The 18,607-nt window shown below is 36.5% G+C and overlaps 1 protein-coding gene across 6 annotated transcripts in view; it reads left to right on the top strand.

Annotated features, from left to right (window-relative positions):
- Positions 1-17,980, top strand: part of BOLL (boule homolog, RNA binding protein) — a 41,106-nt gene extending 23,126 nt beyond the window's left edge. For 2 of the 6 annotated variants that reach the window (XM_064515166.1, XM_064515168.1), the window contains exons 6-11: positions 1,228-1,355; positions 3,382-3,453; positions 4,436-4,483; positions 5,940-6,068; positions 7,555-7,653; positions 15,288-17,980. In XM_064515166.1, the coding sequence (XP_064371236.1) occupies positions 1,228-1,355; positions 3,382-3,453; positions 4,436-4,483; positions 5,940-6,068; positions 7,555-7,653; positions 15,288-15,446 (635 nt within the window). In that variant the 3' untranslated portion in view covers positions 15,447-17,980. The other 4 variants (XM_026104331.2, XM_064515170.1, XM_064515167.1 and 1 more) reach the window with 3 other exon arrangements.
- The last annotated feature ends 627 nt before the right edge of the window (positions 17,981-18,607 follow it).

Genomic DNA, 18,607 nt, shown 5'->3' with positions numbered 1-18,607 from the left:
AATATTCTACATTGCTTAGTGGAACTGAAGTATTCTGATTTTTCTCAGGTCCATTTTAAAGTTAACCTGGTACGGGCCATCTTAGCCCGTGACTTTCCAATGTATAGTACTTCTGTTTATTGTATCCAGGGGTCCTCAGGCTTTCGTAGGAGTCAGTCAAACTATTACCATCCTTAAAGGGCCTTGAATCATAGTGGGACCCTTCTTGGTCCTCCATTTAGCATTTTAGTCATCTCTTCAGTGTTGTGCCTGTACATAACTTCCACTAGGAAATGCCATTTTACCTTTGGAAGGAAGATGAGAAAACTAAAGCCTGTTCAGTGATCTTTATATTGTGTTCTTGCTGTTTGAGTTTTTCCATGGTATGTTACTCTTTAATTCCCATTTCAGTTACAGAATTTAATTTATTTTTGCTGTTGTTTTTTTTCCCCCACAAAGTCTTTTGTATTTGGAACTGAAACTTGTTTTCATGTTTGATATGAAGCTTCTAGAGAAACGTGGTTTTTGGTTTTTTTTTTTTTAATCCAAACAGGAATGGACTCTAGATGATCCCCAAGGCAATATCTGAGAAAGTTAAATAACCTCTGCGTAGGGTGAAAGTCTCTTAATTTGAACATCAGTTGCCTGATACAGGGCTGTGGAGATGGAACTCGGCTTTGGGATCAGACCACGCTCAGTTGTAGCCCATGCAACCATGGCTGCATCGTAGAAAGTGTCCCTCTTGCTCATATCTGGATATCATTTCTTCCTTTTACCATGCAGTGTGCCATTGCAGAAACACACAATCTTTGTGCATTGAGGAACCAGGCTGCATTTTTTTTAATGAAATCCTTCTGTTGTTTCTAGTGCTTGGATCCTGTTTCGGCTAAATATTCATATATGGAGGTTACCAATGAAAATCTCCCACAATTTGAAGGTGCCTGTGGACATTTGAAGATTTTAAAAAACATATATTTACTGGTAATTGGAGTTGTCTGTGTTTAGTAACTGACATGCATGTCATCTTCTGCACTCCTTTCCATCTACGTGTGTTATCCTGTGACCATCTGCTTTCAGGATTCTGTGTTTGAGAGGGAACTACGATAGAACTAGGCACACTCTGCCCCATGATATTTCCTTTGAGTGTCAGTTTTGATTCTCTGAAGATCAGAATTTTTTTATGTGATCTACTCATTTAAAAATAATACTTTATTGGTAAGTAAGCTGTTTTAAAAAATTTAATTTCAGGATCTAGCGTAATGCCAGCAGCTGGAACAATGTACTTAACTACTTCAACTGGATATCCTTATACTTACCACAATGGAGTGGCTTATTTTCATACTCCTGAAGTTGCTTCTGTTCCACAACCATGGCCTGTAAGTAATTTATTTTTGTATATTTGCTTTTCTATGGACCAGGATCAGTCCAAGATTTATAAGTCCCTCCTGCTTCCAGTTTCTCCAGCTATATCCTTTTGTCTGATTGTTAAATGGCTTCCTTCTCTTAGTCCATTTTTTTGTGTTTTTTGATATTGCTTAAGTTTATTGTTCTTCTGCAGGGGACTTTGCTTTGATACTATTTTCTGGATAAAGGGTTCTTCGAAACCAGTGGAGTCCCTACTCCAGGAGAAGTTTTTTTTACTAATGCGGAGGAGTTGGTCCTTATGATCTTTCATTGGTTCCATTATTATTCCTCCATGAATATGTAGTTCTTGGCTGCAATAACTATTATGTTGAGGATGGAAGGAAAATGAAATACTAGATCAACAAAGGAAAAGTGAAATTGAGGCATCTTAGTCTTACATACACTTTTCAAGAGTACATTTACTTTAGGAGGAAGATAATGCAGTAGATGAAATGTTTAGTGTTATTGGGCTTGGAGAAATTGGACAGAATTATTTGTCAGGTACAGGAGAGTTGTCAGTGACTTTAGTTTTTTAAGAGAGGGAAGGATTAAAAGATGGATGGGATCTGCAGAGTATGCATCTCTCAATTTCTGTAAAAGCAGCATTTGCTGAGGCTGTATGTACTATCTGTATGTATGAGTGCAAGATCCCTTCACATACTAGGAAAAATTCAGTGGAATTTTTTACTGCCCTCATCTCTCTTTTGGGAAAGGCTATTGTTTTGTATTTATTAGTCAGTAATTATTCCATTGTGGTGAGTGTTTATTTTGGCACTGTAGAATCTTGTTCTTGGGATTTACTAACCTCTGTTTTAATCACTTCTTTTGTAATTCTAAGCTGTTTGCTCTTCTCATGGGGAATGACATTTGTGATTGACAACGTCATAGTACCCTCTCAGCTTTAGAGGAAAGGCATAAATAAATACCTGTTTATATGTTTTAGAAAGCCTTTTTGTTAATGCTCAGTAGTTTTAGAGAACTTCCTCAAATATGGCCTGTTGGAAAAGGCCATGAATATTTTTACTGTGTTCTTGTACTGAACTTTGACATTGATGCCTTGGCCCAGTCCATTATATTTCAAACATACACTGCTCAGTGTTTCTAATTGCAAATGGTACTGCCTATTTTGGTCTCAATTATTTACATATTCTTCACTTTCATTGTTAGGAAAGTATCAAGAATTAAAAAAACAGCAACATAGAGATTTTAGAAAGCGTTAACTATACTGAAGGTATTAATACCTTTTTGATTGTAGTTTTTTTGCATGGATAACTTTCTAAAGGTCTGGAATGGGTCCTTTTTTTCATGTTGCATCCTCTGTTTTCATATAGTAGAATGAATTAGAGTAGTGCTGGGGCTGTTTTGCAGGAATATTTGCAGGAAAGAGGGAATTTCGTGACATAGGGAATTATACAAAGTACCTTTAACAGATCAAAACTAGAGGTCCATGGTCCTGTGTTGTCCTCTACCTCTGGCCATTTGTTTCTGCCCCCTTTCTTTCAGTGGTGTTTCTCTGACCCTTAGGGTCTCTGGACCCTAAACCTGCCAAAAAACAGGTAAATTTTCAGCTGGTTTACCTCCCTAAACTGGCTTACTGCCAGATCAGGTGAGTGCTGGGGTTAGTGAGAAGAAGGGAATGGGAAAGGGAACATAAGGTTGCAGCTACAGAGAGGATGGGAACACATCAGTGACAATTTAAATTGCCCTGAGTTGTAAAAATGAACCTATGGTCAGGACACGTGAATGGGCTTTAGAGAAAGGTGCTTTTTGAAAAGGAGTAAGTATGCGTGCTAAAGACTTTTGCTTCATCAGTAATGAACCCTTGGAAGCAGTGGTCTTGAAGAACCAAAGTGTAAGTTAAAATTTAGTAAATCTATTTTCAAAAGGGAGTGACTATTCAGCATATAATACTTCAGGTCTGTTGTTAACGGGAGTGACAATTTACAAAATTGCTGCATTAAGGCTTGTAACTTACTGTTTTGTTGTTTTTTTTTAAAGTCACGCTCTGTTTCCAGTTCACCAGTGATGGTAGCTCAACCGGTTTATCAGCCTCCTACATATCATTATCAGGTATCTGTTTGAAATGGGTTTCAGAGCATCAGGATTCCTTCCAACCATGCAGTTTTATTTGTAACGCTGTCTCAGTACTGTTTATTCTTAACAAATAGAAAGACTGTTCAAAATAGTCACATAAAACAGATTTTAATTTCATCAAAGATTTTCTTTTCACTAGAATTGAATTTCTTCCTGTCTAACTACCTGGAAATGGAATAAATTAAAATTTTCTTTTGTGTTGCTAGGCAGCTGGCTTAGTACCACTCTTAATTTTTATCATCTAGTCCAGCCTCCTGCTTGAAGCAGGGCCGGTTAGATCAGCTTGCTCAGGAACTTGTCCAGTTGAATTTAAAATTTCTCCAGCGATGGAGATTCCACAACTTTTCTGGACAGCCTTTTCCACTATTTGTACATCGTAACGATAAAAAAATCTTTTTCCTTGTATCTAGTTGGAATTTCCCATGTTCCAGCCTTTGTCCATTGACTCTGGTACTTCTCTGAGCACCTCTGGGAAGAGTCTGGCTCAGTCTTCTTTGCGTCCTCCCACTAGAAAGTTGTAGACAGCAATAATTACCCTCTCCCCCCTTTAGCCTTCTCAGGGCTGAACAAACCCAGTCTTCTCAGCATTTCCTGGTATGTCCTGTGCTCCAGCCCCTGACCTTCTTGGTGGCCCACTGCTGGACCTGTCCAGTATGTCCATGTCTGTCTTGTATAGTGGAAAGTTAATCACATTTTATATCTTCTCTTTTCTTTCTTTAACGCATTTCTTAAATGCCTCATTATTTTAGTAGCTAAGAAATGCCCAAGTCAGAGGCCTGAGTGGAAGTTGACAAGATGGACATTGCTAAATTATTGGGGGGGTTATGAAAATTAATTTTTGTTCTTTTTAATTAAGATTTGAATAAAGATTGGGGGGGTGATTGCAATGTACTGGGAAGGTGTGTGATGCATATGTTCTTAATTATATAAAGTAATATCTTTTTCTGTTTCAATGTAGGCACCAACACAGTGCCTTCCAAGTCAGTGGCAGTGGAGTGTTCCACAGGTAAATACAGTTCACAGCTGCAGCATTTTACCATTAGTTTGCATTTAGTCTAAAGGTACAGTGTGCTCTTCCAATTTTTGTAATAGTTTGTCTTTAAATCAAATGATAAAATCAAATTTCCCACTAGTTACAACACTATTGAAATAAATACTAGTTGCAATAAAATGCACTTGTAACACTTACTGATGTAGTAGAGGGCATAAAATAGCATTTATTGACATATCAAATATAAATTCTTTATTAAAAAAGCATCTTTCTCCCTATCCCCACCAAAATATCTGGGTATAAAAGAGCAGAAAATTTCTATTAAAAGAGCAAATATTAGTTCTCAGAAGCCAGGATAAACTGCCACATTTTGCCTGATAGGAGAAATAAATATTAACTAGCTCACTAACTGATACTGCCTGTGATCTTTTCAGAGCATTAGCAGAAATATCCAGACACACAAGTATGGTGAAGTTAGGCTCAGACTGTTGCAGAAGGAGGAAGACCATGAAATTGCTGACGTCCTAACTTTTTATGGGTTTCATCAGTTTTGTGATCTTTATAGCAGAGGAGCGCAATATGGAAATCTTGCCATTCAAGGGATTTGAAGAGTGTGAAGTTAAAAGGAGCATTAAGGCCCTTAAACTCGAAATGTTACGATATGTCCTCATTGCTTTAGTAGCAGGTAACCTGGTCCTATTTGGGTCAGTTCCACTCTGTTAATTGGTCTGCTGCTTTGAAACCTGGGTGCTGAATTGTGTTAGGTTTGTTGTGCATAAATAATGATGCTCTTCTAAACTTTGAATGCCTTGTTCATAGCTGCTGCTGCAGGATACTTTTCTTGAACAGTGAGACCTTGCAGTCCTGCACTTAGATTTCCGTCTTAGCCTTTCGAGTGAAACAAATTGACTAATTCTTCTTCCAGGGAACTCTTGTCTCTGGGTGTAAGGAGAAAAAATACGAGATCTGTTCAGGTAGCTAGCTGGCTAAACCAAAAATCCCTTGTAAAGTATATCTATAATTTAATGTTTTTAATACATAGATAGGTAAAGATGTGTGGGTAAGCCTAAGCATTACAAAAAATACTCGTTTTTTTTTAAACAAAATATCTGACTTGTAATGTAACTTTTTTGCAAGAGGAAAAAAAACCTACTGTTTCCGCAATATTAAGAGTAAATGTCAGTTTTATAAAGTTTTAGGATTTCTCTCACAATGTTCTTTAAAATTTAAATAAAATATAAAAATGTGTATTTTTAAGTGATCAAAGGTCATTTTTATATTTTATCGTGCCATCTGACTTTTCCTGCCCACTTTCCCCTCAGTTAGGTTCTTTAGGTTATCAGAGTTGAATTTGACACTTTCTTTAAGGCTTTATCTTCATTTATATGTAGGAAGAAGACTATAAAATAAGCTTTGCTGATTTATAGTATGGAAATCATATAATTTATAGAAGTGATGTGTTTTATTTCAGTCTCCTGCCTCTTCACCTTCATTCTTTTATCTGCACCCATCTGAAGTCATTTATCAGCCAATAGAGATTGCCCAGGAAGGTGGATGTATACCTGCTCCTCTCTCTCTAGTGGAAGCTGCAGTTCCCGAGGTATTTTTATGAAAAATTTTACTTGTAATTGAAATGTTTATCTGCAATTGAAAAACATAGCCTTTTAGTTTAGGCGCAAGTAGTTCAGAGCACTCAAGTCAACTGTTCCCTATACTTTTTCCCACATCCATACTGCTGCTGCGTTATTTCAGTTGTCTTCAAGTTAGAGCATCTCTTCCACAGTTTCCTAGGAGGATGCTTTGGTTCTGATACATTTTAGAAAGTCTCTAGTGATGACAGACAGCAGTATGAAGACTAGTCAGATTGTTTTATTTATAAATAACAAATTTAAACAAAATGGGACTCAGACTGAACTGCGTCTTCAGAGTGCTGAATTAATCTAGCCAAGCCATGTCAGCTTCTTGCAAGGCTTGTTTTTCTTTGTGTGTAGAAGCTAGTTTGTAAGTATTCTGAAGGTCAGAATGAATTAAGAGTATTTGAATGACTAAATCAATTCTGCTCTTCTTTGACTCTCGGTTTTTTGCTTCTCCATCAGCAGCAGTTCTGATCTTTTTAAGAGATTATTAATGTTCAATAAGGCTGATTACAAAATTGAAAATGTATTACGATTAATTGGTACTTTTCTTCTTTAAATCATTCTGCGTTAACAGAAATGCCTGAATAAACTGTAAGTTATGGCAGAAATAAAGTATTTTTACAAAAGTTAAGTAGTTTATTGCCACAGGAGTGAAGTTCCAAAATTGATATTCCAAATATCATTGATTTAAAAATGCCGACACACCTAGACAATTTAGTTTCCCTGCAAAGTTGTTCTTACTACTTTTCTTTAATAATAAAAGACTTTGGTGGGTTTTTTTTCTTTCTGAAAATGCATCATCAGTATTCATTGTACAGCCGTAAATCCTGTCCATTTTATTGTTTTACTTCTTGTATTTCGTAAATCAGATATTTATGAGCTTATATACAGAGACATTTGAAATGTGTGAACAATAAGAAAACCCATGAAATTAGTTAAGGAAAATATTTGGATGTATCATGCTCTCAGTCCACAGGTACATATTTTGCTGATGTTAAAGGAAGCTGTGTGTGGAAATTCAGAAGACTATGTAAAATTCAAAGAAAGGCACTTGTATTATTGCTATGTAAATATCTTGTAAGTGTGATAATGCCGGGTATTATTTTTCAATATGCTAATCTACACATTTAAACACTGTCCTATTATAGCTGGGTGAAATGTATTTGTAATATAGAAGTGTGCTGCTTCTGTCAAGTGCTCTCTGGCACTGATTTAAATAAATTGTATATACCAAAACTTTGGTAGAGTGGGGGGAAACATTTCAATTTTGAAATCTCAATTTTTAAAGTCATTGATTAACCAATCAGTAGTTTAGATTAATTTAGCCCACAGTTTGAAATTTTCAGGAATCTAAATCCGTTTAAAAGGCTTGCAAAACCATAAAAATGTGAAACAAGCTTTTCTGTTCTTTTTGTAAATAAATACAATTCTTGTTTATTTTTATACCAGCCATATTCTGATCATGGAGTTCAAGCAACATATCACCAGCTTTATGCCCAGAGTGCCATAGCCATGCCAGCACCTGTGATTCAAACTGAGCCAGTTAAAGTAAGCACTGTAGTCTTACTGTCTTCTTTTTTGAAGGGGGACAGGAAGAGAAGAGGGGCAAGGATGCAAAAGTCTTTTATTATGAATTAGTAAATAAGGAAAACAGAAATGTTGCAAAGAAACCAGTTTTTTTTCTTTGCTTGAGACTTTGTTACAGAGGATATAGGGATTACTTGTTCTGGAACTATTCTGCTTTGAGAAAATTAAAGACTAGTTGTTTTAAAACTTTTCAGATACAAAGAAAACTGCAAATGAAACATGTATTTTGAGAGAAAACAGTGAACCTTGTTCAGTTCCTTGCAATGATAGTTATAAATTCTTGTCTTTACGTCTCTGGATCTTGAGCAGTTGAATTCATTGCTTAGACAAGCACTTCATGCTATGACGAGGTGGAGTTTTTGGAACAGCGAGCGTGAAAAACTGTCCCTGTTGGCCACCTTCAGGTATTTTTCTGTGCAGTTCTGATTTTGAATGGCCATTTTAAAATGTCTGGTTCTTCCACACTGAGGCAAGTTTTTTAGAGTCCCAGTTTGAGGGTCTGTTGCCTAAGTTACTAAAACATTGTTTTAACATAATATGTAAACATCTTAAGTTAGATTTAGCCTCTGGTGCCTGTTACCGCATGATAACAAAGGGCTGAAGGTATCAGTACTTTTACTTGATATTACAGTGCTTGTTCTTCTGTGAAGAGAAGATGCTTACTCAACTACAAATGACAGAATAAATATGAATGAATCAAAGATACGTTATAGGCTGTGTCTGTCTTTTATTTTATACCTTTTTTTTTTTTTTAAGAGAGAAGTTTTTTTCCCCCGAAGTACTTATGTAATGATATCTACTAAATATTTCCAGTAGAGGGTGCTGTAACATTAAGTATTGTCTTGGATTGAACTGAAAGTAGTCCAATAAAAGAAGAAAATAGAAGCTGAACGTGAACTTGAGAAGAATACTAATCCTGAGTGATTCATACATTCAAGATATGTGTGAAAGGGGGTTGGTAGAGCGCAGTGATCGTGCTCAGTGTACATTCCACTTTCAATGGTGTGTGAAAACGCTGAAAAAAAAAAGGCAGTCATAGTCTTAGAATCAAAAATAAGTGCATGCTTGTTGTATCAGATAAAGAAGCATAACTTTTTCCTCATACTCAGCATGTATGTTAAAGAAAGTTCTATAAACTTCAGAATAAGTTTCATCTGGATTAAGTTCTCAGTAAAAGGGATGTTAATCATATAGGCATATACACCTGTGAAGAAAAACAGACTGGTGTGGTCAGACGACATTTGTGGGCTTTGTTTTGTTTTTTTCCTCTGCTAATGGTGAAAATTTTTTGGTATATGTAGCATGTACTCCTTTCATAGAAAGCAAGTTTTTGTACCTTGAAACTTTTACCTTTCCTAGGACTAAGGCTATATGCGCAAGGTAGTGTCAAGTAAGTTACAAGATAGATTTACAGCATATTAGCTCCTTCTCTTCTACAGTAATTACCACAGTACCAGGCTTTTTCTCATAGCGAAAGCAAAGTGGTTTACTCCATGATAAGTGATACAGGCTATGTTGATTTACAGTAGAATAAGAACATGCGTGTTAAGGCCATATTTGAATGGTTACTGTGGCATAGGAAATGAGCTGCAAATCCATACTCTTATTTATCCCATTGTATGATGTCTTGTATGTTTATTCCTAGCTTTAGAAGTATGCCAGCTGAGGCTGGCATAAAGCAGCAATTCATTCCATTTTCCACACTACCCATTTCCTGTGTTAATGCAGATTTTCATGCAGCTATACGGAAGCCACGTCAGGGAACTGATGCAGTTTAAGATGAAGCCCTGCTCCCACCTACACCACCCAAAAGAGCTAACTTAAACTTGAATCAGTTCCCCAGACCAGTTTATCAAACAACAGCACACAGTCTTGTGCTTGAGCAAGGTTTGGAGTAGGCTAGAGGAAGGAAGGCTCATGTTTGCAGTGCAGGTCTAAGCCTGATTAACCTAAGCACAGGACTGCTAACCCTGTTCGTTCCTTCGTTGCGCTTGTTGGTCATTCCCTGTCTTCTCAAAAGTCTTCTCTTAATTAGAGTCCATAACTGAAAGTTATGGACTTGAAAGTTATGAAAGCCCTAGTCAGTTTTCCAGTAGATTCACAAATATAGTTAAACCCTTATAAAGACTTTGAGAATTCTGATAATTTTATTTATTACAAGATAATGATGGATACCATTTTTGATATTTTTTTAGCAGTTTAGTAGTAGTAAGTGGTTCTAGAATATAATTCTCCATTTACCTTACCTTTTCACATCATTGTAATGGCTTTGGACATATCCCATGCATAATGAATTTGGTCAGCTTGTATTGTGTTTATCACTGTGGCTGGGCATTCAACAAGGTTTGAAAAAAGAGCAAGTATTGAGAGCAGGCTGGTGTGTATTAAGCAAGTGGTCACATCGTTACCACCTGTTCCCCAGCTGTGTAAAGATATATTTGCTGGGATATTTTAAGACTGTAGCCACCAGGCAGTATCTTTGCTGCTTGAGAAATGCCAATAGTGGCCATGTAAGAGAGAACACATTCTAAAATAAGGGCCTTACCTTTGAAGTACTTTGTTAATTGTCTCCTGTACAGATTTGCATTAGGAATAAACTTTATAGATCCTTTATAGAAACTTACCTTACAGTAGGATCTACAGTCATATGAAGAGAGTAGTATGGGTATAGCTAGTATCCAGATATTTTTGGTGTTTGTGGACTTTCATAGCTTTCAAATGTAGCTCAAAACAGAGTATGCATTGCAGTTATACTGTGATGAAGTCACGAAGGTGAACAAGAAAAATGGATAAAATGTACATCAAAGAAGAAGCTCAGAAATTTGTGAGCTGGTGTTTCTGTTGCTGGTGTGGATATGTAAAAAGAGGGCTCAGTTCATGACTTTTGTAAACCATTCAGCAGATAACAATGGAAGCTTCAGCTCTGGCATTTTTAATTGATTTTTCATTTTCTCTATTTTACCACTTAAATAGTTTTGTGTTCATGGTCTTCAAGAAGAAAATTAGAAGAAAATGCCCTGTAATTTCTGACTATAATAAATTTTTAGATCCAAATTTGGTATTTAAAAGAAGGCTTGAATCCAAAATGCTAAATCCCCTTAAATCCCCTGTAAATACTTTGTATTTACAGAAGGTGTTTTCTTTGGGGATTGTAGTGTGTTTTGTTCATGAGTGTATGGAAGTGGTTCCATCTTAAGCACAGCTATACAAATTGTAGACATTTATTCATACAGTTGACATTCGTTCTCAAAGACTGTGTGGATTGTTGGATGGCATTTGTTTTTTTAGGAAATGTGAATTCTTTCCCATTGCTACTGGATCTTGTGCAGTGTTTCAGATTTAAAATTGCCCTTTGATACGGGGACTGATGTTTTGAGTGCTTCTAGAGGAGAGGTATGAGACTGTGTTTGGTAGTAAGATCTGTGTAGTCCGCAGTAACATCAGCCGCTTGAGGGGATATTTAAATTCACGTTCTCTGGCTCCAGACCTGGGAGAAATACTTTTGATTTAACTTTTATTTTGGTGCATGGTTATCTTGGGTTCTGAAGCATTGGCCTGCTAAAGGTTTGTTGGATATCATGTGTATGTGAGGGGGACTTTGTGAGGCCTGGGGAGCTGAGTACCACAGTTGCAGTTTACAAAAACTGAGCCAAAGATGTAACAAGTTCTAGCCCGTGGAGGTGGTTAGGTTGGTGGTTTGGGGTTTATTGTTTTCCTTGATTCTAGGCATTTGTTTCCTCCTCTTAGTCGTCTTTTCTAACTGCGGAGTACTTGTCAGGCGGTTGGCATGGTTCTAGTCTCGGAGAGCCTTTGCTGTTCCTACAGTCTGTATCCAGCTGAATTATGTGGACAACATTAACAGTATGGAGTCATACGGTGTCTTTGCCTGTTAGAGACTTTTCAGGCCCGCAAGGGGAAATATCCTCTCTTCTTTTAATGTGATCATTTAGTTTTATGAAAAAAACAAATCAACCTTACTTTGTCTGAATTCTTCACCCTTGTCCTCACAATAGACTAGTTTCAGGTGACAAAGTCTGGCAGTTTTCCCTAATCCAGTTCTTGAACCTGAACTCTGAGCACTATATACTAAATCGCAGTACAGAGCCGTAGTACTTGTTTTAAGCTTAGCATTTTCTTCAGAAGATGTTCAGGAAAGGCACAGAGAGTGCGAGGGTAGTAAGTAGTATTACGGCCTTTCTGAAAACCTTGCTGACTAACTTCCCAAACCACAGGAACCTATCTGATGGAAATGTATGTTCTTTTTCAGATTTCTTTTGTCACCACTTCAGTGTCTATTCTCCACAGTCTTTTCAATAGCTTTAAAATTGATTTTTCTACTTCCTAGCATACTCCTGTGTCAGAACAGAATTTAGGGGAGTCGATTTGTAATATTAGTGTTCATGTATATATGCATTCTGGTTGTATTGATGCCTGAGGCTAATACCTTGGCTTTTTGGTAGTGAACGTTCTTTAAGTTTAACTGAATTCAGAGCTCTCCATTCTCCTCTGCAGTTGGGACTAATAAGCTAAAATTTGTGCTCTCTGTGTGTGTGTTTATGTGTACATAATACATATAAATGCATATATGTGTTTGTGTGTGTATATATACACATGCATGGCTATATACACAACTTTCAGTGATATTTTAAAGGGAAGTCTTGCTGTAATCATTCTTGAAAAGCATAGTGGTTTTATCCTAGTACAGTACTATTTGGTGATATTCCATCTGGAACAAAAAATTAAAACTTTCAACATTTTTATATAGGTAAGTATTTTTTTCATTTATACAGGGAATGAAATTAAGATGGAGAGAACGCATGTTTTGCTTAAAGTTACCTAAGGCTCAGAAACCTAAATATAAAACTTCTAGTTGTCCTCAGATATGATTACAGATGGTGGCAAGCCTCTTAATAATGTGGATGAGTGCCTGTAAAAGGGATGTTTTAAACTCCAATAAATACATACTCATGAATTTTATATTAACACAGAGAGGTGCAGATGGCATGCCTTTTCTCACATTGTTTCCTTCTGTGTTCTCTTTACCAGCTTCTCTTTTTCTATTCTAATAGTTTGTTCTCATTCCAGTTTAGTCTTTTTTTTTTTCTTTGCTTTCTCTGATCTGTATGTTCTCTCTCTTTACTTGACAGACATTGTGGAGCATTCACTATTAAGCCATTTGGGCAGCTCTAGTCTACCTGTACTGATTTTCTTGTCCAGTCCTTCCCATGTGGCCGAGATCCATCATCAACATACCAGCTAGCAGCTGCCTGTTGTGAAACTTAGGGTCAGTTGTTTCATTGCAATGCTTGCTATTTACAGATTGGTAAATGATAAAACATGCTAAAATAAAATTCAGTGTAGTCTGCAATATTATTTAGTTACTTGCTGCATGTTTGTAAATTTCCTGATATTCTCTTATATAAACAAACCTTGTTATTCATGTCGTTCATTCCTGAGATAGTCGTGTATGTATTCATTCCATCATTATTTTCTTTCTAGTTCGACTTCCCAAGTTCTGTGCACATTTGATTTATTTTTCCCCTCAGCGGTGAGGGAAGCTTTCAGCACTTTAATGTATGATTTTTGTTTCTGAAACTGTTTTAGCTTCCTTTATTAACAGCCCACTTTCTCCCCTTTTCTACCTATTTTGTGTGATTTACAATGATTTGTGTTCATGGAGTTATAGTCTGTGGTGACTCAGGTGTGCTCAACCCTGCTTTTTATTATGCAAAAGAAGGTGCTGCTTTTAGTTTCTTATTTTCTTTTAAAATCTAGTATTTTAATAAGATGAAGTTAGGAAAGTTTGGCACATGATAAAATGTGTGTCCCTTTGTTATTTGAAAGCCTTTTAACAACCCTGTGATTTGTAGCAGGGACTTGCTGTTTGATCAGGGTGTGATCTTTGTGTCATTTATCCCCAGATTTGGCTTTCAAAAAATATTAAAAGTTTGCCTGTTTTCCCTTAGAGGCGTTGGTGAGATTCCTGAAGATTCTGTTGGCACTTTCCGCATTGGGTTTATTGCAGGCCGTTCCACGTCTGCGTTCTGTCAGTTAAACTCGGAGTCGTTTTTTACCCTCCTGTTGGAACTAGGCAGTAGAGGAAAAAATATGAGTTTTTAAGAGTCAAAACTAAAGAAAGAGTAAGAGAAATACATTGGGACTGAAGTCCTGTAAGGTTGATGTAATGGAAACTAAAGTGGGCAGGGAGACTGGCACTAGACGGCTGTGGAAATTGATGAGAGTTGAGAAAGGAAATGCACAAGATTTGGACCTAGTAGATGATGAAAGGAGGCTAAAATTTTAAGACTAAGATGGGTTGAAAATCCTGATAGGGATGTAGGAACTACAGCTAGTAATATTAGGAAACAGGTAGAGCTCAAAGGGGGCGGGAAAAGACGTACTGAATAAGTTTAAAAAAAAAAGCGGGAGAACTGGAAGTGCCTGGCTAAGAATATAGCATTAGAAAACAAAGATGTTATTCTGAGGCTGCCATGTGCCATACTAAGAGATGGAAAGGGATGCAGGAACTCACATTGGTTAAGTAAACAGAATAAAACAGATCGGTGTTGCACGTATGGGATGTAGAGCAGCTGAGATTCAAGGGAAAACCGTAAGAGAAAGGGCAGAGAACTTGATCATAAGAATAATAAACAGAATTATAAAAAAAATTCTAGAGACATTTCTTGCCAGCACCTGAAAAGTTGCCCATGTTTCCTGAATCTTGCCATCCTTTTGTTGTCAGCAGCTACTGACATCCACTGACAAGTTACCTTATCACAGTCCATCGCCTGTTCATTAGTTTGCAAATAGGACAGTTGTCAGTTACCAAACTCTAGGTTTATAGAGCTGTGAGTTTTAGCTACTGGAGAATAACATAGGCATCATTATAAATTCCCATAGAAATTTACCAACGCTGTTCACTTTGTTATTAAAAATACTAGAAACTGTATACAAATTAAAAGATGTTTAAGGCAGCAAAGTCAAAGTTAAAGTTAGAATTAAGGTTGGTTGTACAGCATGGAGATACCTATGGTCTTGAAGGTGTCTTGGATACTATTCCAGCCAAGTGGAAATGCTTAGGTAGCAATGATATACTTAGGAATTGAACTAAATAAACTAAACAGTTCTTGGAGATGCTTGATGCTAAGCTGAGCTTGAGATTTATTTAAAGTATTGCTCTAATCTACATTGCAGGGAATATAAAGGTAGAAAGAAAAGGTTTGGTTAAATAATTTTGCACCATAACATATTGTAAAAATAATTTTCCCTGCTCGTTTTGAAAGAGGGTAGCAGTTGCTTTACTTTTGGAAAGCTATATGAACAGTGAACAAAACGGGATTTTTTTTTTTAAATAAATCAAATGTGAACTGATTTCAAGATTCCGTACCTGTAAACAAATGAAGACGTTTCTTACCACTGTCAGCTTCACATATAGGTGTGTGTAATGGAAATGTGATTTTCCTTTTTGAACTGAGTCTGTCTAGCTGACACAGCATCAAAATGGACTGTAATTTTCCACTAAAGCATTATTAATATAGTAAATGTGACGCAGCTCTAAGTAGAGGAAACAAAACTGCATTTTTCCCTCTCTTTAGGAACCAAGGTTACATTCTGTGAGAAGAAATTTTTCTCATCCTTCGTCTGTGAGTCTGAAACCTCGATATACACGAAGTCCCCATTTTCATCCTAGAAAAGATTATAGAGTGGAAGATAAAATTCTTACACCACCACCTTCTACAGATTCAGTAAAATAGATTTTTAGCTATCTACCTTGCTAATGTATTTGTCACATGGAGGGTATGTAGTTCTCCATCTTCTAACATTTGCCTGAATGTGCCTAAATTGAAACGTTACTGCTTTTTGTAGAGTAATAAAGTGAAGTCCTGCAGTTTGGATGGGCAAACACATGAAATGCAGGATAAAATCATGGTTTCCTTTCTTAGAAAATACCTTTACAGGACAAAATTGTAATTTGTGATATACAGACTCCTGTATATACATTAATTACTAACAGAGATTGAAAACCAGCATAGTTTTATTAAAGGGAAAACGTAACATTTCACTTCTGGACTACATAAATTAAAAGATCCATTATTTGCAAAGTAAAAGCCACTTTCCTGCATATTGACAGCATTTACTTGTTGTGGATTCAAATCTGGTTATTTAAATCTGTGTGCATTTTGTTTCAGTTCCAATATAGTTTGTGTACTTTTAATTTTGCTGCAGTCAGAATTCTCTACTTTTATAAAATGTCTTTCTTATGTGTCATTTTAGTGTTTAGGGATAATAATTTTTTAAAATAAAATTTGGACCACTTGCTTAATAATTAAATATCTTCATATGAGGCTGACATTTTTCTTAAATATGGTAAACTATACATCCGTGTTTATGGTGTGTTTTTAGCTGTAGAGAAAGGCAAGAATTGACTTCTTACTATTTTAAGACCAAGGGAAACTTCACCTTGCTTTGAATTTCTGTTGTCTGTGCACAATTGAAAAACTCCTTGACAGTATCATGTGTTGAGATGGAATACTACTTTCTCCTCAACTGCAGGAACATAATTTTCCACTTCTTTCCTTGCTCCCTTCCCCTCCCCCTGAATTCCTCCGATATTTTGTAAAACTGATTCCTAAAAGGTTAAAACTCAGCCTCTGTAGTTAATGGGAGTACCAGCTGTGGCTTATTGCTTATGTAGTCCTGAGGTCTTTATTTTATGTATGTAAAATACCCTTGAGCTTTTAATTTTGCATCTGCTCTGTAGAAATTTCCTAACTGCATTTTGAGATTTTTTTTTTTTTTTTTTTTTTATCACATGGGGATCTTGCAGAGTGGGCACTGTAGTCAGTAAATAATCCACGAGTGATATGTAAATATCTTATTTAAAGATCATTCTAGCAGTCAATGGCATTCTTTCATATTGTGCTGGAAAAGAGGTGGAGTCTGCTTCTGTTCCTGCACTGGTTTGGCATTGCTGTGAGAGGAGACTCCCTCAAGTATGTCATTTTATTTGTGGTCTTGATTGCAAGTTTGCTCAGATGGATTTGCCCCTTTTGCTAGGCAGAAAAAGAAGTCTACACAAATATGACTTAAACCTTTTGTTTTTAAAAAAGATGTTACCCTAACAGTTGTGGGGATTGTTTTAACAATAAATATCAAAAAGAGATGCAATTTGTTAGATTCGTGGGGATCTCAACCTACTTTTGATGGGAGAAGAAGCCAGGTTGTCATGTCTCTGGGCCAGTCTGTACAACCCATGCAGTTGTTCTTCTGTTTGATTTAGATTTTAGATTTCATGAATATAAATATTTTAAAGAAATCTTGGCACATCCTAACAATAATTCATCTTCATGGGAGCATTTTTAGGTAGTAAATATTTCTGTAAATGATAAGCTATCTCCAAAGCTACCCGGGAAAGGTTTTATGTTCTGTTAGAGCCTTATTTCTCATATCATGAAATATCTGTTTGACCCAGGATTCATAAGATTAGCCTTAAGTCCTTATTTTCGGGATTTGGAGTTTTGGTTTACCAAACATGACTTCCCAGTTTTTAAAACACTTTAAAGGTCTAAGAAGTTAATTTTATACCAAGTGCTATATCAAAAAATGTACTTACAAGGAAGTCTTTGGAACTAATTGCTTGGAAGTGTACAAATATGATGCAGTCACTTGCATGTCCGTCAGATTAAGTGGCATTTAATCTAAATACTCACAAATGGTAGTTTATTTCCCTTTATCAGGACAGGTGTCAGATTGTTGATACTGACTTGATCCTGCAGCCTTTGCTTCAAAGGGGATTTATTTTGTTTTTACTTACATAAAAATTTGATCATTTGGAAGGTTATGCAATTTTGGGCACAAAAGGATATCTGTAATGTTCTGTGGGGACTGTTAAGTTCAGCCTTGTTGGGATTCTGTCATCAGGGCTTTACTCATAGTGCTTTGTTTTGATCTGAGAGACCTGGAAAAGACCAAGGTGGAGCACTGATTGTTGGTTTTCCTCCAAGAACTACAGATCACTGGTCGAGTATTGAGGGCTCCCCACTGATATATATGTATGTCGTACGCTTATCTTTCTTTAAAATGTTTGCCAAGAATGATGGCATTGTATGAATTAGCAGTAACCTAACCTTTAAGCTTTCAGTAGTTGGATCTTTCATAAGAAACAATAGAGGCACAATAAATGACTTTCGTAGTTATATTCGTAGTGTATTCCTGTAACATATAATAGGAAAGAACTACATCATTTCCTCTCGAGTAGTGCCTAAAATTGCATCTTGACATTCTAACATTCATGGGTTGGGGGGGGGGGGGGGGGGGCGTTCATCTCTTATACTACACTGTATCACTTTCCTGCCTTTTAAAATTTTCATAATACGGAGATTTCTATGCTAGTTGATTCCAGATACAGAGATCCTGATCCCTCACTGTGGTTTTGGGGTTTGGAGGAGGGGAACGTTCTCTTGGGGCCTGTGCAGTTTCCCATTGATAGCTGTAAGGCTTTGCACGTGTGCGCGAGGAGGGATCCGATCCAGTTGTGGGACTGTGGCCTATGGACATAACAGTTAGCCAACAAAAAATAACATGGCAAATATTCATCTTCCTCCTTATGTACTGTTTGTTGCATAGTAATGAACCAAATTAATTTTCTGATTTCCCTGCTCGTATTTTTGGTTTTCTAGTGAGCTAGCTGTTGCAGTATTTCTAACTGATGTTTGTTTAATGTTATCTTTATATGGCAAAAGGATGACTTTAACGATCTCCATTAGGTAATACTGGATGAAAACCTACAGGTTTAGACAGACAGAAAAGTTATGGAAGTTATCACTCTCCTGTACTTTTATGTATTTGATCAAGGAATATTTTCTTGCATTAGATAGAATTATCTTGTTCACTAATGCTTTTGGTACATGCTACT

The sequence above is a fragment of the Dromaius novaehollandiae genome, chromosome 7, assembly GCF_036370855.1.
Source record: "Dromaius novaehollandiae isolate bDroNov1 chromosome 7, bDroNov1.hap1, whole genome shotgun sequence".
NCBI lineage: Eukaryota > Metazoa > Chordata > Aves > Casuariiformes > Dromaiidae > Dromaius > Dromaius novaehollandiae.
Note: the sequence above shows the minus strand (reverse complement) of the source record. Positions and strands in the feature narration are given on the sequence as shown.